The sequence below is a fragment of the Rhinoderma darwinii genome, chromosome 11 (assembly GCF_050947455.1).
Source record: "Rhinoderma darwinii isolate aRhiDar2 chromosome 11, aRhiDar2.hap1, whole genome shotgun sequence".
NCBI lineage: Eukaryota > Metazoa > Chordata > Amphibia > Anura > Rhinodermatidae > Rhinoderma > Rhinoderma darwinii.
In genome coordinates this window covers 71,203,614-71,225,626 of record NC_134697.1, presented here as the reverse complement: position 1 = coordinate 71,225,626, position 22,013 = coordinate 71,203,614, and the positions used below count along the sequence as shown (strand labels likewise).

General features: G+C 41.9%; 1 protein-coding gene across 1 annotated transcript in view; it reads right to left on the bottom strand.

The window, feature by feature from the left end:
• Positions 1 to 562: 562 nt before the first annotated feature.
• LOC142663238 (pulmonary surfactant-associated protein D-like) overlaps positions 563 to 22,013 on the bottom strand; it is a 31,941-nt gene continuing 10,490 nt past the window's right edge. The window contains exons 2-5 of the mRNA XM_075841734.1: positions 20,595 to 20,811; positions 15,524 to 15,640; positions 4,637 to 4,720; positions 563 to 1,107 (exon numbers count right to left, since the gene is read on the bottom strand). Of these exons, the coding sequence (XP_075697849.1) occupies positions 722 to 1,107; positions 4,637 to 4,720; positions 15,524 to 15,640; positions 20,595 to 20,811 (804 nt within the window). The 3' untranslated portion in view covers positions 563 to 721. The remainder of the gene's footprint in view (positions 1,108 to 4,636; positions 4,721 to 15,523; positions 15,641 to 20,594; positions 20,812 to 22,013) is intronic.

Genomic DNA, 22,013 nt, shown 5'->3' with positions numbered 1-22,013 from the left:
GTGTGTCCTATAGCTTCTGCGAGCTGCATTTCAACAATGACACCCAAAATGGCAGCCGGACACTGCTTAGCAATTTGAAGACGCCTTTTCCTGGCTTGTGGGAGGGGGAGGGGGGAGATTCCCTCCCACATTTACGCCAGCTGTGAGTCAGGTTGCTTTGCCTTATTCACCTTGCTGTAATTCTGGGAAGTGCTCTCTCTGGTGGCCAACATAGGAAAACATGACAAATTATTATTTAATTTTTAATACTTTCCACCGTGTGGAAGAAAAAAAAAATACAGCAAAAAAAGGAAAAAATATAATAGAAATAAGTAACAACACTTAAAAAAAATAAGTTTAATTCGCGACACATTCCCTTTAAGTTCAGATTTTCAACCCTTCTACATTGAAAATTAGCTTTCTCTTATTTCCTTGAGAAAAATGATTTTACGAGAAAGGGATTTTATGCCCGCAAATCCTGATAGAAAATCTGCACAAATCTGCTTCGTGTGCGGGGGACCTTAAGGTGTCATAGATTCCACTGCTTCAAAGGTATTTAGCAAATGACATTACATGTCCTGCGTAATATAGAATGAGATATTTATTATGTCATTTATTTAATCATCTGTAATGGGGTGGTAACAGGTGAAATTGGGGTTGAAGTCCTCGTTTTTGCCATGGAGCATATGGATAAATCTGACAATTAACTTTTCATGCTATACATTGTCCTGTTTGATTTTCTTTATTGAAATTCACATATAACTAGTCGTAGCAGATTACAAGGTATGTCATTCCATTTTCCATTGTCTTGAACCTCCACGCAGTCTTCGTTGTCCTTGCTATTATTTGGCTCTCCTAGGTTCCAGTTGGTGAATATTATCTTTTCTCCAGTTAAGTATCTAAATATACCTTCTACCTGCAAGTCTGATATACCAAAGAAAGCTTTGACTGATTCCCCCTTGGTTTGAAGTATCTCTTGTGCGGCACTATTTTCTGCTGCATTTCTTGGGGTTGCCAGGACACCACCAGCTTCTCTGCATGTCTTCTGAGCATTTTCAAAATTTTCTTCTAAGCCATTGGTCACAAATACCTTGTCACCAGACTGTTTACCGCCATGGAATAGAAGAACTGAAATAGGCAAAATCAGATATTCTTATATTTGAAAATGCAAAAATAAATGTATTATGTTGGATTTTTGTTTTATAAATCAAAGAAGAAAAAAATACCAGAGTAACACTGCAGTTCAGAAAACGGAGCATGTGTTCCATGAGGTTCAGAAAGGTGCCAAATGCTTAAAATGGACACTAACTTTTGAAGAATGTATGCTAATCTAATAGTATACCTGACATAGAACAACATTGTAATTTACTTACTGTTAAAATGTAGTTATTTTATCCATGCAAATTCTATGTGACATTACTGCCCCTAGGTGCCTCCCCTCCTGTAATCACCTGTCAACCCCCTGTTGTCAAGCAAAGTCCACCCATGCTAATAAAGCAGAATTGAAGGGATTCAGAAGGTGGTTGTGTGTCTCTTCACTGCCTGCTAATACAAGTCTATGGAGAGGGGAGGGGAGTAGAGAGGAGCAGGAGGAGGGAGCAGCAGATAGAAAGTCAGCAACACATACACTGCATATAAATCTATGGAGGGGGAGGGGTGAGCAGGGGGAGGAAGAAGGAGCAGAGTGAGAGAGACACAGGCTGCTGTGGAATCCCAGTGCTGGATTCTCAGCTACACTGTTCATTACTGCTGAATAGTGCGTTCTATGCTGCTGCAGCTTCAAAATATATATGTGTGATTAGATAGAGATAGGAGAGCAGGATTATCCTCTTCTATGTGTGCTGTTTATAGAAGACATACTACCACTAGCTCAGAGACAACTGTGAATTAAAGATAGAGCCTGCAGAGGGGAAAACAGCTAAATAATGCAGAATACAAGTCATATAACGGTCTGAAAAAGTGTTATTCCTCATGTAGACATATGACAACTTAGTCTAAAAAGTCACCTGAAAGAATAGGTGCACTTTAAAGGGATTGTGTGAGATTAGAAAAAAAGATTCAGCTTTTTTCCTTAGAAACAGCATCACATTTGTCCATTAGTGTCATTGAGTCTTATTATTTTAGCTCAGCGAAATTCGACTAAATGGCAATGTTAGGTGCACTGTGAAACTGATATATAGAAGTTCTGCTCCACAGAAAATGGGTGGTGAATAAATCTGGCACAACCTGGTGTAGTTTAGTAGTTGTAAGAGTATACATAACATATATACTGCATATATGGCTTAACAGGATATTGGATACATGTGTGATCGGGATATGGAGAACGGTGGACCGAAATTCCCCTGAAGTGCTCCATGAGAAGCTTGGAACTTCCGGGGTCTGTGTCTGGCTTGCGTGTCCGGCAGCTCTATAGAAATGAATAGAGTTATCTACAGGGAGGGCTGTAGGAGCGGGCTGCATGGCGCTACCTATAGGAGGGGGCTGTATGGCGCTATCTACAGGAGGGGTCTGTATGGCACTATCTACAGGGGGTTGTATGGCGCTTTCTACAAGAGGGGCTGTATAGCCCTATCTACAGGGGGGGCTGTATAGCGCTATCAACAGGGGGGCGGTATGGCGCTATTTACAGGAGGGGTGCTGTATGGCGCTATTTACAGGACGGGGGTTTTATGGCACTATCTATAGGAGGGGGCTGTATGGCGCTATCTACAGGGAGGGCTGTATGGCGTTATCTACAAGAAGGGGCAGTATGGCACTATCTATAGGAGGGGGCTGTATGGCGCTATCTACAGGGGGGCTGTATGGTGCTATCTACAGGAAGGGGCTGTATGGCACTATCTATTGGGGAGCTGTATGGCACTAACTACAGCGAGCTGTATGGCACTATCTACAAGGGGCTGTATGACACTATCTACAAGGGGGAGGTGGGGCGCTATCTACAAGTGGGGGCGCTATCTACAAGTGGGGGCTGTATAGCACAATCTACGGGGGGCTACATGGCACTATCTACAAGGGGCACTATCAACAAGGGGGCGATGAGTGGCAGAATCTACAGGGGGCACTATCTACAAGGGGGGCTGTGTGTAGGGGAGGGGGGCCGAGTGAAAAGTTTGCTAAGGGGCCCAGTCTTTCCTAGTTTGGACCTGACTGTATTGTTTGCATACAAGTACATACTGAATTAAGAGTTATGAAAAGAGCATGAAGGGGAAACAAATGTCAGGCCTTTCTGTCCTTGGTGGTAAAACACCATAACGGGGACCCGGTTTGCTCTTTGCTATAAGTCTTGTATCTACATATATGGAACTGAGCAGCAGCACTCTGCATTCTTCAATCAGGTTGTGCCATTTTGGGGAATTCGCATACTAAACTGTAATTTTATGCAGTACAAGAGTAATAGCAAATGTGACCCTACATATCTTTGTCCAAAATAATAGATAATAAACAAAAAGAAAAAATAGTAGCAGTCGTAATCCTGATAAGGATAGACTAACCAGTGAAACATCTTTTCCAGTTTACCCTAGCAGGTCGTCTTCTCTTTTATTCTATTTTGTGATATTTATTCTTTGTTCACTTATCTTTAGTTAGAGTATTTTATATTTATTGTGTATAGTCTTGTAGATTATTCAGATAGATATTAGTTCGATATTTTGTATTGTCCTTTTTCATCTTTAACTGCTGTGGTTGATTTACCATATGACTTATTCCATCAGTGGGTGGTTTCTTTAGGGTCTTCCCCAACCATAGTTGAACCTTCAGGTAGGTTTTAAAATGTTCGTACTGTTTTAGTGGTGCCCTTAAAAAACTGTATTCCTTGTATGATATTATCGTGCATCTTTTGTCTGCTAGAGCGTGCATTATGTCACTGTCATTATTAATGTGCCCTGACTATTAGGGTATGTTCACACGACAACGCCAAATACGTCTGAAATTATGGGGCTGTTTTCAGGACAAAACAGCTCCTGAATTTCAGAAGTTTTTAGGGTATGTGCACACACTAATTACGTCCGTAATTGACGGACGTATTTCGGCCGCAAGTACCGGACCGACCACAGTGCAGGGAGCCGGGCTCCTAGCATCATAGTTATGTACGATGCTAGGAGTCCCTGCCTCTACGTGGAACTGCTGTCCCGTACTGAAAACATGATTACAGTACGGGACAGTTGTCCTGCAGAGAGTACATAACTATGATGCTAGGAGCCCGGCTCCCTGCACTGTGTTCGGTCCGGGACTTGCGGCCGAAATACGTCCGTCAATTACGGACGTAATTAGTGTGTGTGCACATACCCTTACAAGTGCACGCGTTTTCGCGGCGTCTTTTATGGATGTAATTGGAGCTGGTTTTCATTGGAGTCAATGAAATATGGCTCCAATTACGTCCCAAGAAGTGTCCTGCACTTCTTTGACGCAGCCGTAATTTTACGCGCCGTCTTTTGACAGCGACGTGTAAAATGACAGCTCGTCTGCACAGAACATCGTAAGACCCACTGCAGGCAATGGGCAGATGTTTGCCGACGTATTGGAGCCGTCTTTTCAGGCGTAATTCGAGGCATAAAACGCCCCCATTATGTCAGAAAAGAGGTCGTGTGAACATACCCTTACTGTGTGGAAATGCATGAAAGACAGCATAAATGACAGATATATAGCGAGTTACAATTACTTTTTTTATATTTTGCAAGGCTTGCTTGAAAGGTCTCTAGTTCTCTATGAAATGCACTTAATTGTTCCTTGACGACCTGAACCTCTGAGAAAAAATGTAAACAGAAAAATATTATTAGTTTCATAGATTATTGGAATGTTCATTAGATAGCTGTGGGGGAATGTGTAACACAATTGAAGCGCACACTCACCTTTACCTTTAAAATAAAGAATTGCTCCCTAAAAGACCATTTGCAACCATTTATTTATTTTTAATTATTGGACAGTCTGTTTAGGGGATTTTGGCCAGTGTCCATAGTAATAAAATAGTAATTGGAATTAAAGTGGTGTTGACAAAATTTACAATTATCCCTTATCCACAGGGACCCCCACTGATGGTGAGAATGGGAGTACCGAATCCTCTTTCCTTCTCACTGGTTGACTGGAGTGAAGAGGACTTTAAAGGCTATGTACACCTTTGAAAAATGTGTATAAGGGCTTATTCAGACGAGCGTATAATACGTCCGTGCTACGCGCGTTGCACGGATCTATGTTAGTCAATGGGGCCGTTCAGATAGTCCGTGATTTTCACGCAGCGTATGTCCGCTGCGTAAAACTCACGACATGTCCTATATTTGACCATTTTTCGCGCATCACGCACCCTTTGAAGTCAATGGGTGCGTTAAAACCGTGCACGGCACATGGACGCACTTCCATGTGCCGCGCGTGATGCGCGCTACAGTAGTCAAAACTATGAATGAAAACAGAAAAGCACGTGGTGCTTTTCTGTTTACAAACATAAAAACAGAGTGTCATAATGATGCCGGCTGCGCGAAAATCACGCAGCCACGCATCATATGCTGATGACACACGGACCTTTTGCGGACCTTTTGCGCCCGCGCAAAACGCACACACTCGTGTGTATCCGGCCTTAGTGTGATTGGTGCAACTTTGTAATTTAATTTGATTAAAGCTTTTACTTTTTTATATACAGCTGCTTTGTATCCTATATACAGAGCTGCTGTATCTAGCGCTGAAACCTGTATCCATCAAGTGAGCGGGACTGACGGGTTCAGTAACAGCGGGTCATAACTTAGATGTGATCGATAACCGCTTGATCCTGTGTGTCAGAATCACACAGGACCCACTTTCACTGAACCCGTCAGTCCTGCTTACCTGACGGATTGATGGGTCAGCACAAGATACAGATGCTCTGTATACAGGATAGAAAGCAGCTGTATCTGAAAAAGTAAAACTAATTTTTAATTAATGTAATTACAAAGTTGCACAAAACACACTGATATATATTTTTTTCAAAACTGACATGTGTCACTTTATGTGGTAATAACTTGGGAATGCTTTTACCTATTCAAGAGATTGTGAGATTGTTTTCGCATGACACATTGCACTTTATGTTAGTGAAAAAATTTGGTCTATAAATTTAATATATATTTGTGAAAAATACCAACATTTTGAGAAAATCTGCAAAATTTAAATGCATCTGCTTATAAAACAGATAGTAATACCACACACAATAGTCACTAGTTAACATTTCCCATATGTCTACTTCATGTTTGCATAATTTTTGAATGTCCTCCTATTTTTCTAGGATGTTACAAGTCTTAGAAATTTAGCAGCAATTTCTAACATTTTCAAGAAAATGTCAAAACTATTTTTTCAGGGACCAGTTCAGATCTGAAGTGGCTTTGAAGGCCTTATATATTAGAAAGCCCCCATAAATCACCCCATTTTAAAAACTGCACACTCTTAACCCTTTAGGTGTTTCACAGGAATTAAAGCAAATTTACAAATTATTATTTTTTTGCCAAAATTAATTTGTAATACTTTGTTCTCTAGCACAGAAGGTTTTACCAGAGAAATGCAACTCAATATTTATTGCCCAGATTCTGCAGTTTTTAGAAATATCCCACATGTGGCCCTAGTGTGCTAATGGACTGAAACACAGGCCTCTGAAGCAAAAGAGCACGTAGTAGATTTTGGGGTCTCCTGTTTTTTTTTAAGAGGTCTTGTGGTGCGAAAACAGTGGAAACCCCCAAAACGTGACCCCATTTTGGAAACTACACTCCTCAAGGAATTTATCTAGAGGTATATTGAGCATTTTGACCCCACAGTTTTTTGCTAAAAAAAAGAAAATCAAATTTTTTTCTGAAAAACTTAGAAATGTTAATTTTTTACAAAGAATAAAGGAGTAAAAGCACCCCAACATTTATACAGCAATTTCTCCTGATTACAGAAATATCCTATATGTGGTCATAAATACTTTTCATTCAAATTTTATTAACCCTTTTGGGACTGATCAATTTTTTGCTTTTTCATTTTCGTTTTTACAGTCCCTGCCTAAACTGCTGCTTGGACCCACAGCAGGGCTCAAAAGGGAAGGAGCACTTTTTGGCTTTTGGAGCTCAAATTTAGCTTGAATGTTTTTTGGTACCATGTTGCATTTGCAAAGCCCCAGAGGGACCAAAACAGTGGAAACACCTCAAAAGTTAAACCATTTTGGAAACTACACCCCTTAGAAAATTTGTCTAGGTGTATAGTGAGCATTTTGACCACACAAGTCTTTTGCAGAATTTATTAAAATTGGGCCGTGAAAATAAATATCAAAATTTTTTCCACTAAAATGTTGCATTTTTTAATTTTTACAAGGGATAGAGGAGAAACAGCACCCCAATATTTGTAAAGCAATTTCTCCTGAGTACGGAAATGCCCCATATGTGGTCATAAATGTTTTTGATTAGAAATTTAATAACCCTTTTAGGACTGATCCATTTATTGCTTTTTATTTTTAGTTTTTTTACTTCCTCCCTTCCAAGACCCATAATTTATTTTTATTTTTTTGCTGTCAATTGAGTAGTGTGAGGGCTTATTTCTTGCGGGAAGAGTTAGGCCCCATTCACACAAGCGTGAATCATATCTGTGTGCTGTGCGTTGAAACAAGGCACAGCACACGAACCCATTGATTTCAATGGGGCCATTGACACATGCGTGAAACTCACTGCATGTCCTATATTGGTGTGTTATCACGCAGCTATGCACGCATTGAAGTCAATGGGTGCGTGAAAACCACGCACCGCACACGCGTGTGTGGTGCATGATTTGCGCACCAATTCAGTTGAAAATAATGAAAAAAAAATGTGCTTTGTGAGTGCGTGAATAACGCATGCCACTCGCAAAGCACACTGATGCATAACGCAGCACACACTGACCCGATTCACGTGCTTTTTTTCATGCGCGTGATTCTCATACGATCATGTGAATGAGGCCCTATAGTTTATATTGACACTATTTAAGCTACCTTATAATGTACTGGGAAACTTAAAAAACTGTTCATTGCATGCTGAAATTGGATAAAACTGTGATTCTTCTATTGGTTTTTGGGTTACGTTTTTACGGCTTTCACCGTGCGGTAAAAGTGACAACTTATTTTGTGTCTCATTATGATTACGGTAATACCAAATTTGTATAGGTTTTTTTTATTTTACTACTTTTACAAAAAAAAATATTTGTTAAAAAAAAAAATGGTTTTGTTTCACCACCGTCCGAGAGCAAGAACTTTTTTCATTTTTTGATCGATTAGGCGGTGTGGGGGCTTATTTTTGGCGGGACAAGCCGTAGCTTTTAATGGTGCCTTTTTTGTTGGTACATACAACTTTTTGATCACCCTTTATTCTGACAAAGTTTTTTATTCTTTTTTTTACAGGTTTATTCTGCGGGTCGAAACTATTACGACGATACCATATGTATATCGTTTTTTCATGTTTTACAGCGTTTGCAGAATAAAATCACTTTTTTGTAAAATATGTTATTTTTTGTGTCAGCCATAACTTTTTTTTTTTCAGGCAAAAAAGCGGTGTAAGGACTTGTTTTTTTGCAGGACGGGTTGCAGTCTTTACTGGTACTATTTTGGGGTACATGCAACTTTTTGATCACTTTTTATTTTATGTTTTGGGAGGGCTTTGTGACCAAAAAATAGCGATTCTGGCATAATTTTTGTTTTATTTATTTTGCAGTGTTCACCATGCAGGAAAAATAACAATATAGTTTTATAGTTTAGGTCATTACAAACGCGGTGATACCAAATATGTGAATTTTTTTTTTACTTCTTAATTTTTTTCCTATAATAAAAGACTTATAGGAAAAATGTTGTTTTTTTTTTTAACTTATACATTTTTTCACTTTTATAAAACATTTTTATTAACTTTTTTAACTATTTTTTTTTTTTTTTCTATGGGACTTGAAGACCTGCAGCTCTGATCGCTGTTACAATTTATTACACTACCTAGGTAGTGTAATGTATTCTAACTTTCAGTTTGACACTGACAGTGACGTAATAGGAAGCCTATCAGGACCAGCCAGAGGCTGGTCCTGATAGGCTTCCATACGTGGCAGACCCCGAGGCTGCTGAATGGTCTTCGGTTGCCATGACAACCCCTGAAATTGGCGATCTGCTACAAACCCCCTAAATGTGGTGATCACAATCGATCGCCGCATTTAAGGGGTTAATTGCCTAAATCGAGAGCAATGGACCGCTGATGGGCAACAGTGGAGTGTCAGTTGACCTCCAGGTTCCCGGCGCACACCATCACCGACAGTGTGCATCAGAAATGACTCGGTGACTTCCTGTCATTTTGACAGGAAGCCTATGAGGACCAGCCATGCCAATGATCAGCAACCCCTGCGATTGCTCTGTGGGGCTGCCGATCTGATACAAACCCCCTACATGTGGCAATCGCAATTGATCGCTGGATTTATGGGGTGAATTACCGGAATCAGCGGCGATGCACTGCTGGCCAGCAAGACTGGGGTGTCAGCTGTCGGAGACATCTGACGTCCCAGTTCCCGGACACACAGTAACCGACAGTGTGCACTGGGAACTGCGAAGTAACCGTACATCCTGGTACGTGAATAATCTTCACACCAGGACGTACAGTTGCGTCCTGATGCACCTAGGGGTTGATTTTTTATTTACTTAAATATTTTATTTTCACTTTTTTACTTTACTGGTGGCTGCCATTTTTTATTTAATCTGTGTATGTGTCTCTTCACGACACATACACAGATGAAATATGGCAGCTATAGGACATAGGAGATAAGGACGGTAGCCAAACTTATCTCCTAAGCTTCTGCTGTCTAACTCTGTACTGTGCATGCTCTGTGGCATGCGCAGTTCAGAGCAACCCAGCATAGAAGCTGGTTTGTAGGGGGAAAGCCAACGCCATTTTGGTGAAGACCGGCCGCACTGCAGGTAAGGTGTGTTTGTGTGTGTGTGTGTGTGTGTGTGTGTGTGTGTGTGTGTGTGTGTGTGAGTACGTGCATATGGGGTGGAGGGTGTTTTGCATGTTTGTTTTTTTTTTGTGTGGCTGCATATTTGGGGGGATTTGTGTGTGGGTGCATGTGGCGAGTGTGTGTTGGGGGAGTTTGAGTGTGGGGAGGTGGTGTGTGGCGGGGTTGGGGAGTGTGTGTGTGTGTGTGTGTGTGTGTGTGTGTGTGAGTTCGTGTGGGGGTACGTGTGTGTGTGTGTGTGTGTGTAGGGGGGGTTTGTGTGTGCAGGGGCGGATTATAATAAGTGAAAACTGTGCTCGGGCCCGATGCTGGAAGGGGGCCCAGTGACTGGCGCGATCTACAAGGGGCATTGTAACTGGCACTATCTACGGGGGCATTATCTACAGAGGGCATTGTAACTGGCATGATCTACAGCGGGCATTGTGACTGGCCCCATCTACAAGGGGCATTATCTACAGAGGGCATTGTGACTGGCGCTATCTACAGGAGGCATTGTGACTGGCGCCATCTACAGGGGGCATTGTGACTGGCGCCATCTACAAGGGACATGATCTACAGAGGGCATTGTAACTGGCACTATCTACAGGGGGCATTGTGACTGGTGCTATCTACAGGGGGCATTGTTAGTGTGTGTGGTGTTTTACTTTACAGTGTTTGACTATTTAATTCCTGGGCACAGTGTATGGTCCTATTATATTCAGGGGCGCAGTGTATAATACTATTATATTCAGGGGCGCAGTGTAAAGTATTATTATATTCAGGGGTGCAGTGTATAATACCATTATATTCCAGGGCACAGTGTATAGTACTATTACGTTCAGGGGCACAGTGTATGGTACTATTCTATTCAGGGGCACAGTGTATAGTACTATTATATTCATTGTATGATACTATTATATTTAGAAGCATAGAGTCTGGCATCATGAGAATTTTATCTACGTTTATAGGTGCAGACATGTTGGAAAAGTGAGGAACCGAAGACATCTGAGCTGTGAACTGCAGAAATGGGCCTTGCCTGGGAGAAGTCATCATAGAGGTCTGGACCAGATGGAGAAGAAAAGAGAAAAAGAACCACAAAAATCTGAGACGTCACCTGTGAGTCACTCAATGTAAATGTTTATTCTCCCTGTGACTGATCAGTACTATAATCGCTGTATGATCTGCAGTGAGATGATGGATGGTAGCATTCTTTTTTATTAAACAGCAACTCCCAGCATATCCTAACCACTGTTCAGGCTATACTGGAAGCTGTTGTTTTATGTCGTGCAAGTTTATACAGCAGGGATTAAACTGAATTTGCAAATGATCTCTGTACTGAACTGTATTTGTTTTGGTGCTGTATATATGTACTCAGCTTGGTTCTGGTGCTGTATATATGTACTGATCTTTGTGCTGGTGCTGTATATATGTATTGAGCTTGGTTCTGGTGTTGTATATATGTACTGAGCTTGGTTCTGGAGTTATATATATATGTACTGAGCTTAGTTCTAGCGTTGTATATATGTCCTGAGCTTAGTTCTGGGGATGTATTTATGTACTGAGCTTGGTTCTGGCACTGTATATATGTACTGAGCTTTGTTCTGGTGCTGTATTTATGTACTGAGCTTGGTTCTGGTGTTGTATATATGTACTGAGCTTGGTTCTGGAGTTATATATATATGTACTGAGCTTAGTTCTAGCATTGTATATATGTCCTGAGCTTAGTTCTGGGGATGTATTTATGTACTGAGCTTTGTTCTGGCACTGTATATATGTACTGAGCTTGGTTCTAGTGCTGTATATAAGTACTGAGCTTGGTTCTGGGGCTGTATATATAACTGAGCTTGGTTTTGGTGTTGTATATATATACTGAGCTTGGTTCTCGTGCTGTATATATGTACTGAGCTTGGTTCTGGGTCTGTATATTTGTACTGAGCTTGGTTCTGGGTCTGTATATTTGTAATGAGCTTGGTTCTGGGTCTGTATATTTGTACTGAGCTTGATTCTGAGTCTGTATATATTTACCTTCTCTTAAGGTAAAAGTAGATGTTAAATCTACTTTTACCTTAAGAGAAGGTAAGTATATACAGTAAAAACTAAACCCAAAAAAAACATGGAGGAATCTCAGTTTTTTCCAATTCTCCCATTATATGGTATTATACATGGTGCCAATAAAAACTACACCTCCTCCCGCAAAAAATAATAATTCACACACCACTTAAAAATAAAAAAGTTATAAAGTTCCTGACCACTTTAATGTCTCAAAGTATTCTGCTTTCTTTCTTCTATATGACTCATTCTACTTTTACAGCTAATTTAAAACCGTGCCAGATCTGTGTCCGCCTAAACAGAAATCTGCAAATATGTACTCTACAGCGTATTCAAAGTTCTGTCTTCGGAGTTCGCGGGGGCCCAGACTTGAAAAAGTGCCCGGGGCCCATGGTACCCTTAATCCGCCCCTGTGTGTGTTTATGTGGGGGTGGGGTGCGTTGGGGGGTTGTGTGTTTTTTTGGAGAATGTGTATGGCGGTGTGGGGGAGTAGGTGTGGGGGTGTGGGGGGATTATGTGTGTGTGTACGTACGTACGTACGTACGTACGTACGTACGTACGTACGTACGTACGTACATACGTGTGGCAGGGTACATGTGTGTGGGGCGATGTGTTGGGTGGTGGTGTGTTGTTTTTTTTTAGAGCAGCTGTAAGTGTGGGGGAGGTTTGTGGGGGGAAGCTCCATGATGCGCCAGAATTATTAATAACTATTAATATTTCTGCTGCAACTCGAATTTCCGTCCCAGTTCATTGACGTCTAGTATTTATTACGCTGCAGGGGAAAAGACAAATGTCTGCTGTAGGTAAGTATTTTTATTTTTATTTTGCATATTACTAACTTTATTTTTTATTTTTTTTGCAGGTTCCGTTGGACCTATTGGACTACATCGTAGATTTGTTGACTACATCATAGATTTGGTGGACTATTACGATCATCTACATTTTTTGGGGTTTATTAATAAATAAAATGGATAAACGAGGGTCTTGTGGGGGATTTTTTTTTCAATAAAAAAATATTTTCTTAGGTCTGTGTTTTTTTAATACTTTATGAGTGCCTTAGTAATGGTCGTTGTCTGTTTGATGACGTCCGTTATTAAGGCGGGGCTTAGCATCAGCCAGTTAAAAGATTAGCATTAACCCCCCATTATTACCCCAGTACCCATCGCCACCAGGGGTATTGGGAAGAGCTTGGTACAATCCAGTACCTGACCATCTGGAGTGATTTTATTTAAAAAAAAAACAAAAAAACGTAGATCGTAGTAATCCAACTAATTGGGCTAGCAAACACAAGCGACGTCAGACATCACTGAATGTCTCCTTATGCCATTGTATGCTAATTATCAAACAAACAAATAATACTTACCTACTGCAGGCCCCTGAAGAATTGCGGCAGACATCAGTAATAGCAAGGAAACGCGTAGGGCAAACTCAGTGACAGATTGGAAGGAGGAAGTAGCCCTTATAAGGGCTTAGAAGCTGACAGCTGCACTAGCTGAAAAACATTGTCTAACAGCTTTAGACAGTGCAGCTACCGAGTCTCAGCACGAGAGTGAGTCCAGTGACAGACTGGAACGAGGAAGCAGCCCCTAGGGGGACTTAGAAGCTAGCAGCTGCACCAGCTGATATACACTGGCTTACAGCCTCAGACAGTGCAGCTACCGAGTCTCAGCACGAGAGTGAGTCCAGTGACAGGAACGAGAAAGCAGCCCTTATAAGGGCTCTGTAGCTGATAAACACTGACTCACATCCCTAGATAGTGCAGCTATCCAGACTCAGCACAACAGCAGCAGCCCCTGTAAGGACTTAGCAGCTGATAGCTGCATCAGCCAACACAGGCTGATATCCATACAAAGTGCAGCTATCCAGTCTCAATATAATAATATAGATGCAACAGACGGAGGACACACTCCAACAGCATCTATCAGGCTGAATATTTATACCAACGGGGAGATATCCCTGGGGGTATTTAAGCTCATATTCGGACAAACTTTGCACAACTTGGAATAAAAAACATAAAATAACAAAAACAAAATATATATACAAAATATAACAAACAAAAATAAAAATAAAAATAAAACCAAGTATAATAAAGCAACGTTGTGTTCGGCTGACACAAACTGTGAGCTTATGGGTATCCACCCGAATTTTTCCAATAAATCACTGAAACACCATAGTGGCAAAGAAAGCGCATCAACAGTTGAACCTGATAGTTGATATATATTTTTTGCAATCTGTGCTGTGCATCTGACACAGGCAGATTGCAATTTGGAAATATTGCAATGATACTGGCACTTTAAAAAAATATATATATCCCTAAAGACATAAACCAGTGAATTTCAGTATTGTACTAGGGAGAACTACATGACATTTATATACTCAGTGAATCATAATCCAACTAATCTACGTCGTAGTCCAAACGTTCCAGAGGAACCTGCAAAACTAAAACATTATGGTAGTAATATGAAGAATAAAAACACGTATCTACAGCAGTCTTCTGTCTTCTCCACTGCTCCGCAATAGAAACTAGATGTCAATGAAAAATAATTTCCTTACGGCATGTTCCCACGGCGAAGAAAAAACAGCCAATGTGTAAATGTGTCAAATACACTACCGTTTCTTGTGAAGAGTTTTTTAAAATACAGGCATTTTTGCGTGGTTTTTTAATGCATTTTGTGCGTACTTTTTGCACATTCTGCATATTTGGCGGTTAATTAGGACTCCCATTGACTATGTGAACATTTGGCATCACCGGGGTTTCCTTCTTGACTTTGATGATTCTTAGCCTTTTGGTGTGTTCTAGAGCTCTGACAGCTACCATTTGTAAAATCACTCCCAAAATGGCAGATGGACCATGGCTGACAATTTGAAGACACCTTTTCCTGGCTTGTAGCGATAAAATAATTCAAACAAGTAACTTGCTTAAAAATTGTTTTTAAATTGCAACACATTCCCTTTAAATGGGGTGGCGTCGAGATTGTCCATTGCACGCCATTTAAAGTCTATGTTACATCGCACAGCTGTTTCCATTAGTCCCATAGACATTGAATGGAGCGCCGAGCGCACGCTCGACTGCTTCTCTATTCAAGACCTTCCTCACTTCATGGGGTGCAGTGAGAAGGAATAGAATTTACAGGACCCCCATTCTCTCGATCATGGAGGTCCCAGCGGTGGGGCCCCAGCTATCAGATACTTATTACCTATTCATTTTAGTAATTTGAGCTACAGACATATATTACTTATAATCTTATAAACTGGTTGTAGTATTTCCGATTTGTCCATAATAATGTTGTCTGTCTCTGATATTTGGCTAATTTACAGGCTATAAACAAACCCTGTGTGTAGTCTGATTCTGCAGTCCTGTGTAACTTCCATACAACTTCTCTCTCTCCTACTGTATGTACATGAGCATTTTCGATGTATTAAAACGATTACCAATGAATTTCAAAAGTGCAAATATCCATTGACAATGATCAGAGTTTTTAGCAGAGTACCTCAATTCCATGCATATTTCCTGCAGTCGATCAGATGATAAAAGATAACTAAATATTTCAAATCATTATAATTCTACTTATTCTACCTGAGGTAGCACTAACACCCTGCTCTCCTTTTTGTCCAACGGAGCCTTTGTCTCCCTTTGCTCCAGGAGGACCAAGTTTTCCAGGAGGTCCCTGAATTCCCCTAGATCCTTGTAGACCTGTGTAAGGAGGCAGAAATCAAAGATCAAATCATAAATCTAATAATATATAGAAACATAGAAGATTAATGGCAGAAAAAGACCACATGGTCCATCTAGTCTTACCTTAATGTATTTCCTTTTTATTTTAATCTTAAGCAAGTTTAAATTCACTTACTGTTGTTTCTCCAACCCCATTTGCTGGAAGTTTGTTTAAAACATCCAGTGGCATAGATATAGGGGTCGCAGTTGCGACCGAATCCTAAAGTCAGGGGAAAATGGCCCACCGCACCACGTCTGTGCACACCACGTCTGTCTATGTAATAAACTACACAAGCCCCTGTTACTACAATAACAGTATAATTACCCTTGAGTCAGGCCCTCTTTGGGTGCAGCGCAGGTTCCTGACACCATTCAGCATCAGGACGTTGTATGTGTGGTGCAAATAATGTTGTGATGCTGAATGGCATCATAATCCAGTGCTGCTTCCGGAGATAAAGAGGACCTAATTCAGGAGCGGCGAGGGTAAGTACAAAAATACTTACTGCTAGGGCCCTGTATATAAGCCTATAATGTGTGATACTGTCTGCTGGGGCCATGTATCTAAGCCTATCATGTGTGATACGCAGGGGCGTAGCTAGGGGGGGGCAGGCGGGGCATGTGCCCCGGGCGCAGTTCAGAGTTGGGCGCCAGCGCCACCTCCTCCTGCACAATAATTGTACCTGTCTCGCAAGGACACAGGTACAATTAGAAGTAATGAATGACCGGGCACGTTCCGTGCCCGGCCATTCAGCGCCTCTCCACGAATGAAGCGACTGGTACCTTTTGTACCAGTGACGCTTCCGTCGATGAAAGGCGCTGACTGACTGACAGGGAAAGTCATCCTGCCCAGCCAATCAGCGCTTTTCATAGACGCTGCGTTCAACCCCTAGGAGACCTGCGCAGAAGAGAGCAGGTCTCCATGGCTGCCGGACGGCGTGGGAGCGGGAATAAGGTGAGATTGAAATTTTTTATTTTTTTTAAAAATTGTAATAGAAGTGTGTGGCTGTATCAGCAGGGGGACTTTGTCTACACGGGGGGGGGGGGGGACTTTGTCTACACGGGGGGGGACTTTGTCTACACGAGGGGGGACTTTGTCTACACGGGGGGGGGACTTTGTCTACACGGGGGGGGGACTTTGTCTACACGGGGGGGGGACTTTGTCTACACGGGGGGGGGACTTTGTCTACACGGGGGGGGGGACTTTGTCTACACGGGGGGGACTTTGTCTACACGGGGAGGGACTTTGTCTACACGGGGGGGGGGACTTTGTCTACACAGAGGGGGACTTTGTCTACACGGGGGGACTTTGTCTACACGTGGGGCTTTATCTACGGGGGTGTCTATCTACAGGGGGACTATACCTACAGGGCTGGGCTATATACAGGGGGACTATATCTACAGGGGGGCTATATACTGGAGTGGGCTGTCTATAGAGCATCATATACAGGGGTGGGCTATATAGTATATAGCCCCCTGTAGATATAGCCCACCCCTGTATATGGTGCTCCATAAATAGCCCACACCAGTATATAGCCCCCCCTGTAGATATAGTCGCACTGTAGATATAGTCCACCCCTGTAGATATAGCCCACCCCTGTAGATATAGCCCACCCCTGTAGATATAGCCCACCACTGTAGATATAGCCCCCCTGTGTATAGCCCACCCCTGTAGATATAGCCCCCTATATATAGCCCCCCTCTGTAGATATAGCCCCCCTGTGTATAGTCCATCCCTGTAGATATAGCCCCCCTGTGTATATCCCAGACCTGTAGATATGGTCCCCCTGTAGATATGGTCCCCCTGTAGATAGCCCACCCCTGTAGATATAGTCCCCCTGTAGATATAGCCCCCTGTATATAGTCCCCTGTAGATATAGCCCACCCCTGTATATAGTATCCCACAAATAGCTCCCCCTATAGTGCTCCACAGAAAGCCCACCCCTGTATATAGCCCCCTTGTACATATAGTCCACCCCTGTATATAGTGCTCCACAGATAGCCCACCCTTGTATATAGTATATAGAGGGGTGGGCTATCTGTGGAGCAATATATACAGGGGTGGACTATCTAGTGGAGCACTATATACAGGGGTGGACTATATGTACAAGGGGGGGCTATATACAGGGGTGGGCTATCTGTGAAACACTATATACAGGGGTGGACTATATGTGGAGTACTATATACAGGGGTGGGCTATATCTACAGGGGGCTACATACATGGTTGGGCTATCTGTAGAGCTCTATATACAGGGGTGGGCTATATCTACAGGGGGCTATATACAGGGGTGGGCTATCTGTAGAGCACTATAGGGGGAGTTATTTGTGGGACACTATATATAGGGGTGGTCTATATGGGGGCACTATCTACAGGGGCTCTATGGCAGGCACTATCTAGAGGGGGCACAGTGTGTGTGGGACATGGTGTATGGTGCTATTATAATTAGAGGTGCAGTGTATGGCGCTATTATATTTAGGGGCGTAGTGTGTGGTATAATGATAACTTTATATTTATTTATAGGTGCAGAAATGTTGGAAAAGTGAGAAGCTGCTGAAGACATGTGAGCGGCAAACTGCAGAAATGGTCTGTGATCGGGTGAAGTCGTCATAGAGGTCTGAACTGGGTGGAGAGAAAGAACTAGAATCTGAGACGTCACCGGTGAGTCACTTAATGTAAATGTTCTAATCAGCACCGTAGTCACTGTGTGATCTGCAGCGAGATGATGGGTGGTATGATTATGATATGATTTATTTTTTGTGAAACACCATCTCCCAGCATATCCTTACCATTGTTCGGGCCATGCTGGGAGCTGTAGTTTTACGCCGTACGTGCCTATACGACAGGGGTTGCACTAAATTGAGCTGTATTTGTGCTGGTGTTGTATATATGTAGTGAGCTTGTTTCTGGGGCTGTATATATGTACTGAGCTTGGTTCTGGTGTTGTGTATAGAACTATATTGCTTGTAAAATGTAAAGCTGTTTTTATACTTGGGTTACATAAAAAGAAATGTGGAAAAGAAATGACAAGTAATTGATTGGTAGAGAAAACAAACATGGCGAGGGGGAAGGAGATGTCGGGAAAGAGGTTCGGGGGGGGGAGCACCAAACTGAATCTTTGCCCTGGGTGCTGGAGAACCTAGCTACGCCTCTGGTGATACGGTCTGCTGGGGTCATGTATTTAATCCTATCATGTGTGAAACAGTCTTTTGAGCCGATGTATCTAATCCTATCCTAAATGATACTGTCTGAGGCGCGGTATCTAAGCCTATCATGTGAAACTGTCTGCTGAGCGGCTGTATCTAACCTTATCATGTGTGATACTGTCTGCTCTGCCTCAGTATATAAGCCTATCATGTGATACTGTCTGCTGGATTGCTGTATCTAATTTTATGTGTGATACTGTTTTCTGAGCCGGCAGTATTTAAGCCTATCGTACGATACTGTCTGTTGAGACAATGTATCGAATTCTATTTGTGTGGCGTACCTATGGGGGTCGTAGTCTTACAGATATGCGGTCTCCGATATATATATATAATTATTTATTTATTATTATTTTTTTGGAATGACAAAATAATGTCTTTGGGCTTTTGCCCCTGATCTTTTAAGACCCTAGGTCAGTGCTGCATCGATGGGTCACTTAGTAGACCCATCGATGCAGCTGAATGTTAAGGTTGGCTGCAGTCTTTAGCTGTAAAGAATAATTGGGTGGTCTAAGTAGAAATTTCGCATGAGCCTTTGATTACACCTCTGCAAGCATCTATAAGGGTATGTTCACACAGCCTATTTTCGTCCGTTTTTTGGGCCGTAAACGGCCGAAAAACGGCCGAATAATCGGAAGCAGAACGCCTTCCGACGGTGCTATTTTTTACGTGGCCGTTTTGAAAAACAGCCACGTAAAAAAATGCCCATGAAAAAGAAGTGCATGTCACTTCTTGAGCCGTTTTTGGAGCTGTTTTTCATTGAAAAACCGCTCCAAGAACGGCCGTAAAAAATGCTGCGAAAACGCAGCGAAGAACGCGAGTTGCTAGAAAAACATCTGAAAATCAGGAGCTGTTTTCCCTTCAAAACAGCTCCGTATTTTCAGTTTGTGTGTGAACATACCCTCACTCTTTCATTAAAATAATATTTTCTGACATTGATTCTGATCTTTTCCCCGACTAATTTCAGATAGGGCATATTGGTCTTTTCTTCGATCATGTCACTTTTCCTTTCTGTCCTTAAAGGGGTTGTCCACTACCAGACAACTGATGACCTATCCACCAGATAGGTCATTAGTATATGATCGGTGGGTGTCCGACACCCTGACCCTGCACCGTTATGTCGCTCTAGCCGCCTCCGGGCACCGGACGTACATGCCGGAAGCAGTTAGTTTCGTCCACGGAATAGCGGCCGAGCTGCAGTACTGAAGTTCTGCAGCATGGCCGCTATGCTATGTACGGAGCCAACTGCTTCCAGCTCCATACATAGCATAATGGGCAATAACATCCGATGCCCACAGGCCCCTGGAGCAGCTGATCAGTGCGGGGGCCGGGAGTCAGGTGATATCATGTCTGTTAAATAGATCATCATTTGTCCGATAGTGGACAACCCCTTTAAGGCTATACAAATTAAGTTCTTTAAAGGGAATGTGTCATCAGAAAATTACCTATAACCCCTTCCCGAAATTTGACGTACAGTTACGTCATAACCGGGAAGGGGAAGTATGGAGCAGGAATGGTTCTTCAATCTCTAAGAGCATTTTTGGAAAATGCCAATGATATATATATTTTTTTATTGCTGTAGATTTTACATTTTCTAAAATCACTGTATATATTTGGCCTTGTCTTGTTGTAATTTATCTTTCTGCCTACTAAATTTGCTTATACTGGAAAAGTTAGCTACAATAATTAATAGCATTGAACTTTGAATTGCTGTATTATAGTATTGGTCAGTTACCTTGGTCTCCCTTTTCTCCTTGTGATCCTTCTTTGCCATCTCTTCCATCTCTTCCAGGTAATCCACTGGGGCTATGTGTACTGCATGATATAACGGCACAGGTATTGGTAACTTCTTCACATCTGCCATTATCTGTAGTAGTGTGTGCATTCAGGAAGGGTCCACATAGTAGAAAACTGAAAAGTTGTATCAACCTCATTGTTTGGAATTTTTTTCTCTCAAAAACAAAACAAAAAAACAATCTAGTTATAAGTTGTTATTATTACGTTGCAATTGTAGAAACGACATTGATGTTTTTTATGATGTTTAGAATGTATAGTATAATACTATTGAAAACTGAAAAGTATTACCTAGACAAAAAAAATGTGCCTTTTTACCATGCTTAAACTATCAATTTAATGTAATAAAGTAAGTTTATGTACACATGTGAAAATGTTTATTTAAAAAAAAAAATAAAACTGTGTATCAGTGTGTTTGGTGCAACTTTGTAATTACTTTTTTATTAAAAATTAATTTTACTTTTTGAGATACAGCTGCTTGCGCTGAGACCTGTCAGGTCAGCGGTTCTGATAGGTTCAGTGACAGCAGGTCCTGCGTGTCAGCTGTTATCGATCACATCTAAGTTCATAACTTAGATGTAATCGATTACAGTTGGATCTTGCGTGCCAGAGACATACAAAACTCGCTGTCACTTAAAGAGGCTCTGTCACCAGATTTTGCAACCCCTATCTGCTATTGCAGCAGATAGGCGCTGCAATGTAGATTACAGTAACGTTTTTATTTTTAAAAAACGAGCATTTTTGGCCAAGTTATGACCATTTTTGTAGTTATGCAAATGAGGCTTGCAAAAGTCCAAGTGGGTGTGTTTAAAAGTAAAAGTCCAAGTGGGCGTGTATTAGGTGCGTACATCGGGGCGTTTTTAATACTTTTACTAGCTGGCCGCTCTGAAGAGAAGTAACATCCTCTTCTCTTCAGAACGCCCAGCATCTGACAGTGCAGATCTGTGACGTCACTCACAGGTCCTGCATCGTGACGGCCACATCGGCACCAGAGGCTAAAGTTGATTCTGCAGCAGCATCAGCGTTTGCAGGTAAGATCGACTTACCTGCAAACGCTGATGCTGCTGCAGAATCAACTGTAGCCTCTGGTGCCGATGTGGCCGTCACGATGCAGGACCTGTGAGTGACGTCACAGATCTGCACTGTCAGAAGCTGGGCGTTCTGAAGAGAAGAGGATGTTACTTCTCTTCAGAGCGCCCAGCTAGTGAAAGTATTAAAAACGCCCCGATGTACGCACATAATACACGCCCACTTGGACTTTTACTTTTAAACACACCCACTTGGACTTTTGCAAGCCTCATTTGCATAACTACAAAAATGGTCATAACTTGGCCAAAAATGCTCGTTTTTTAAAAATAAA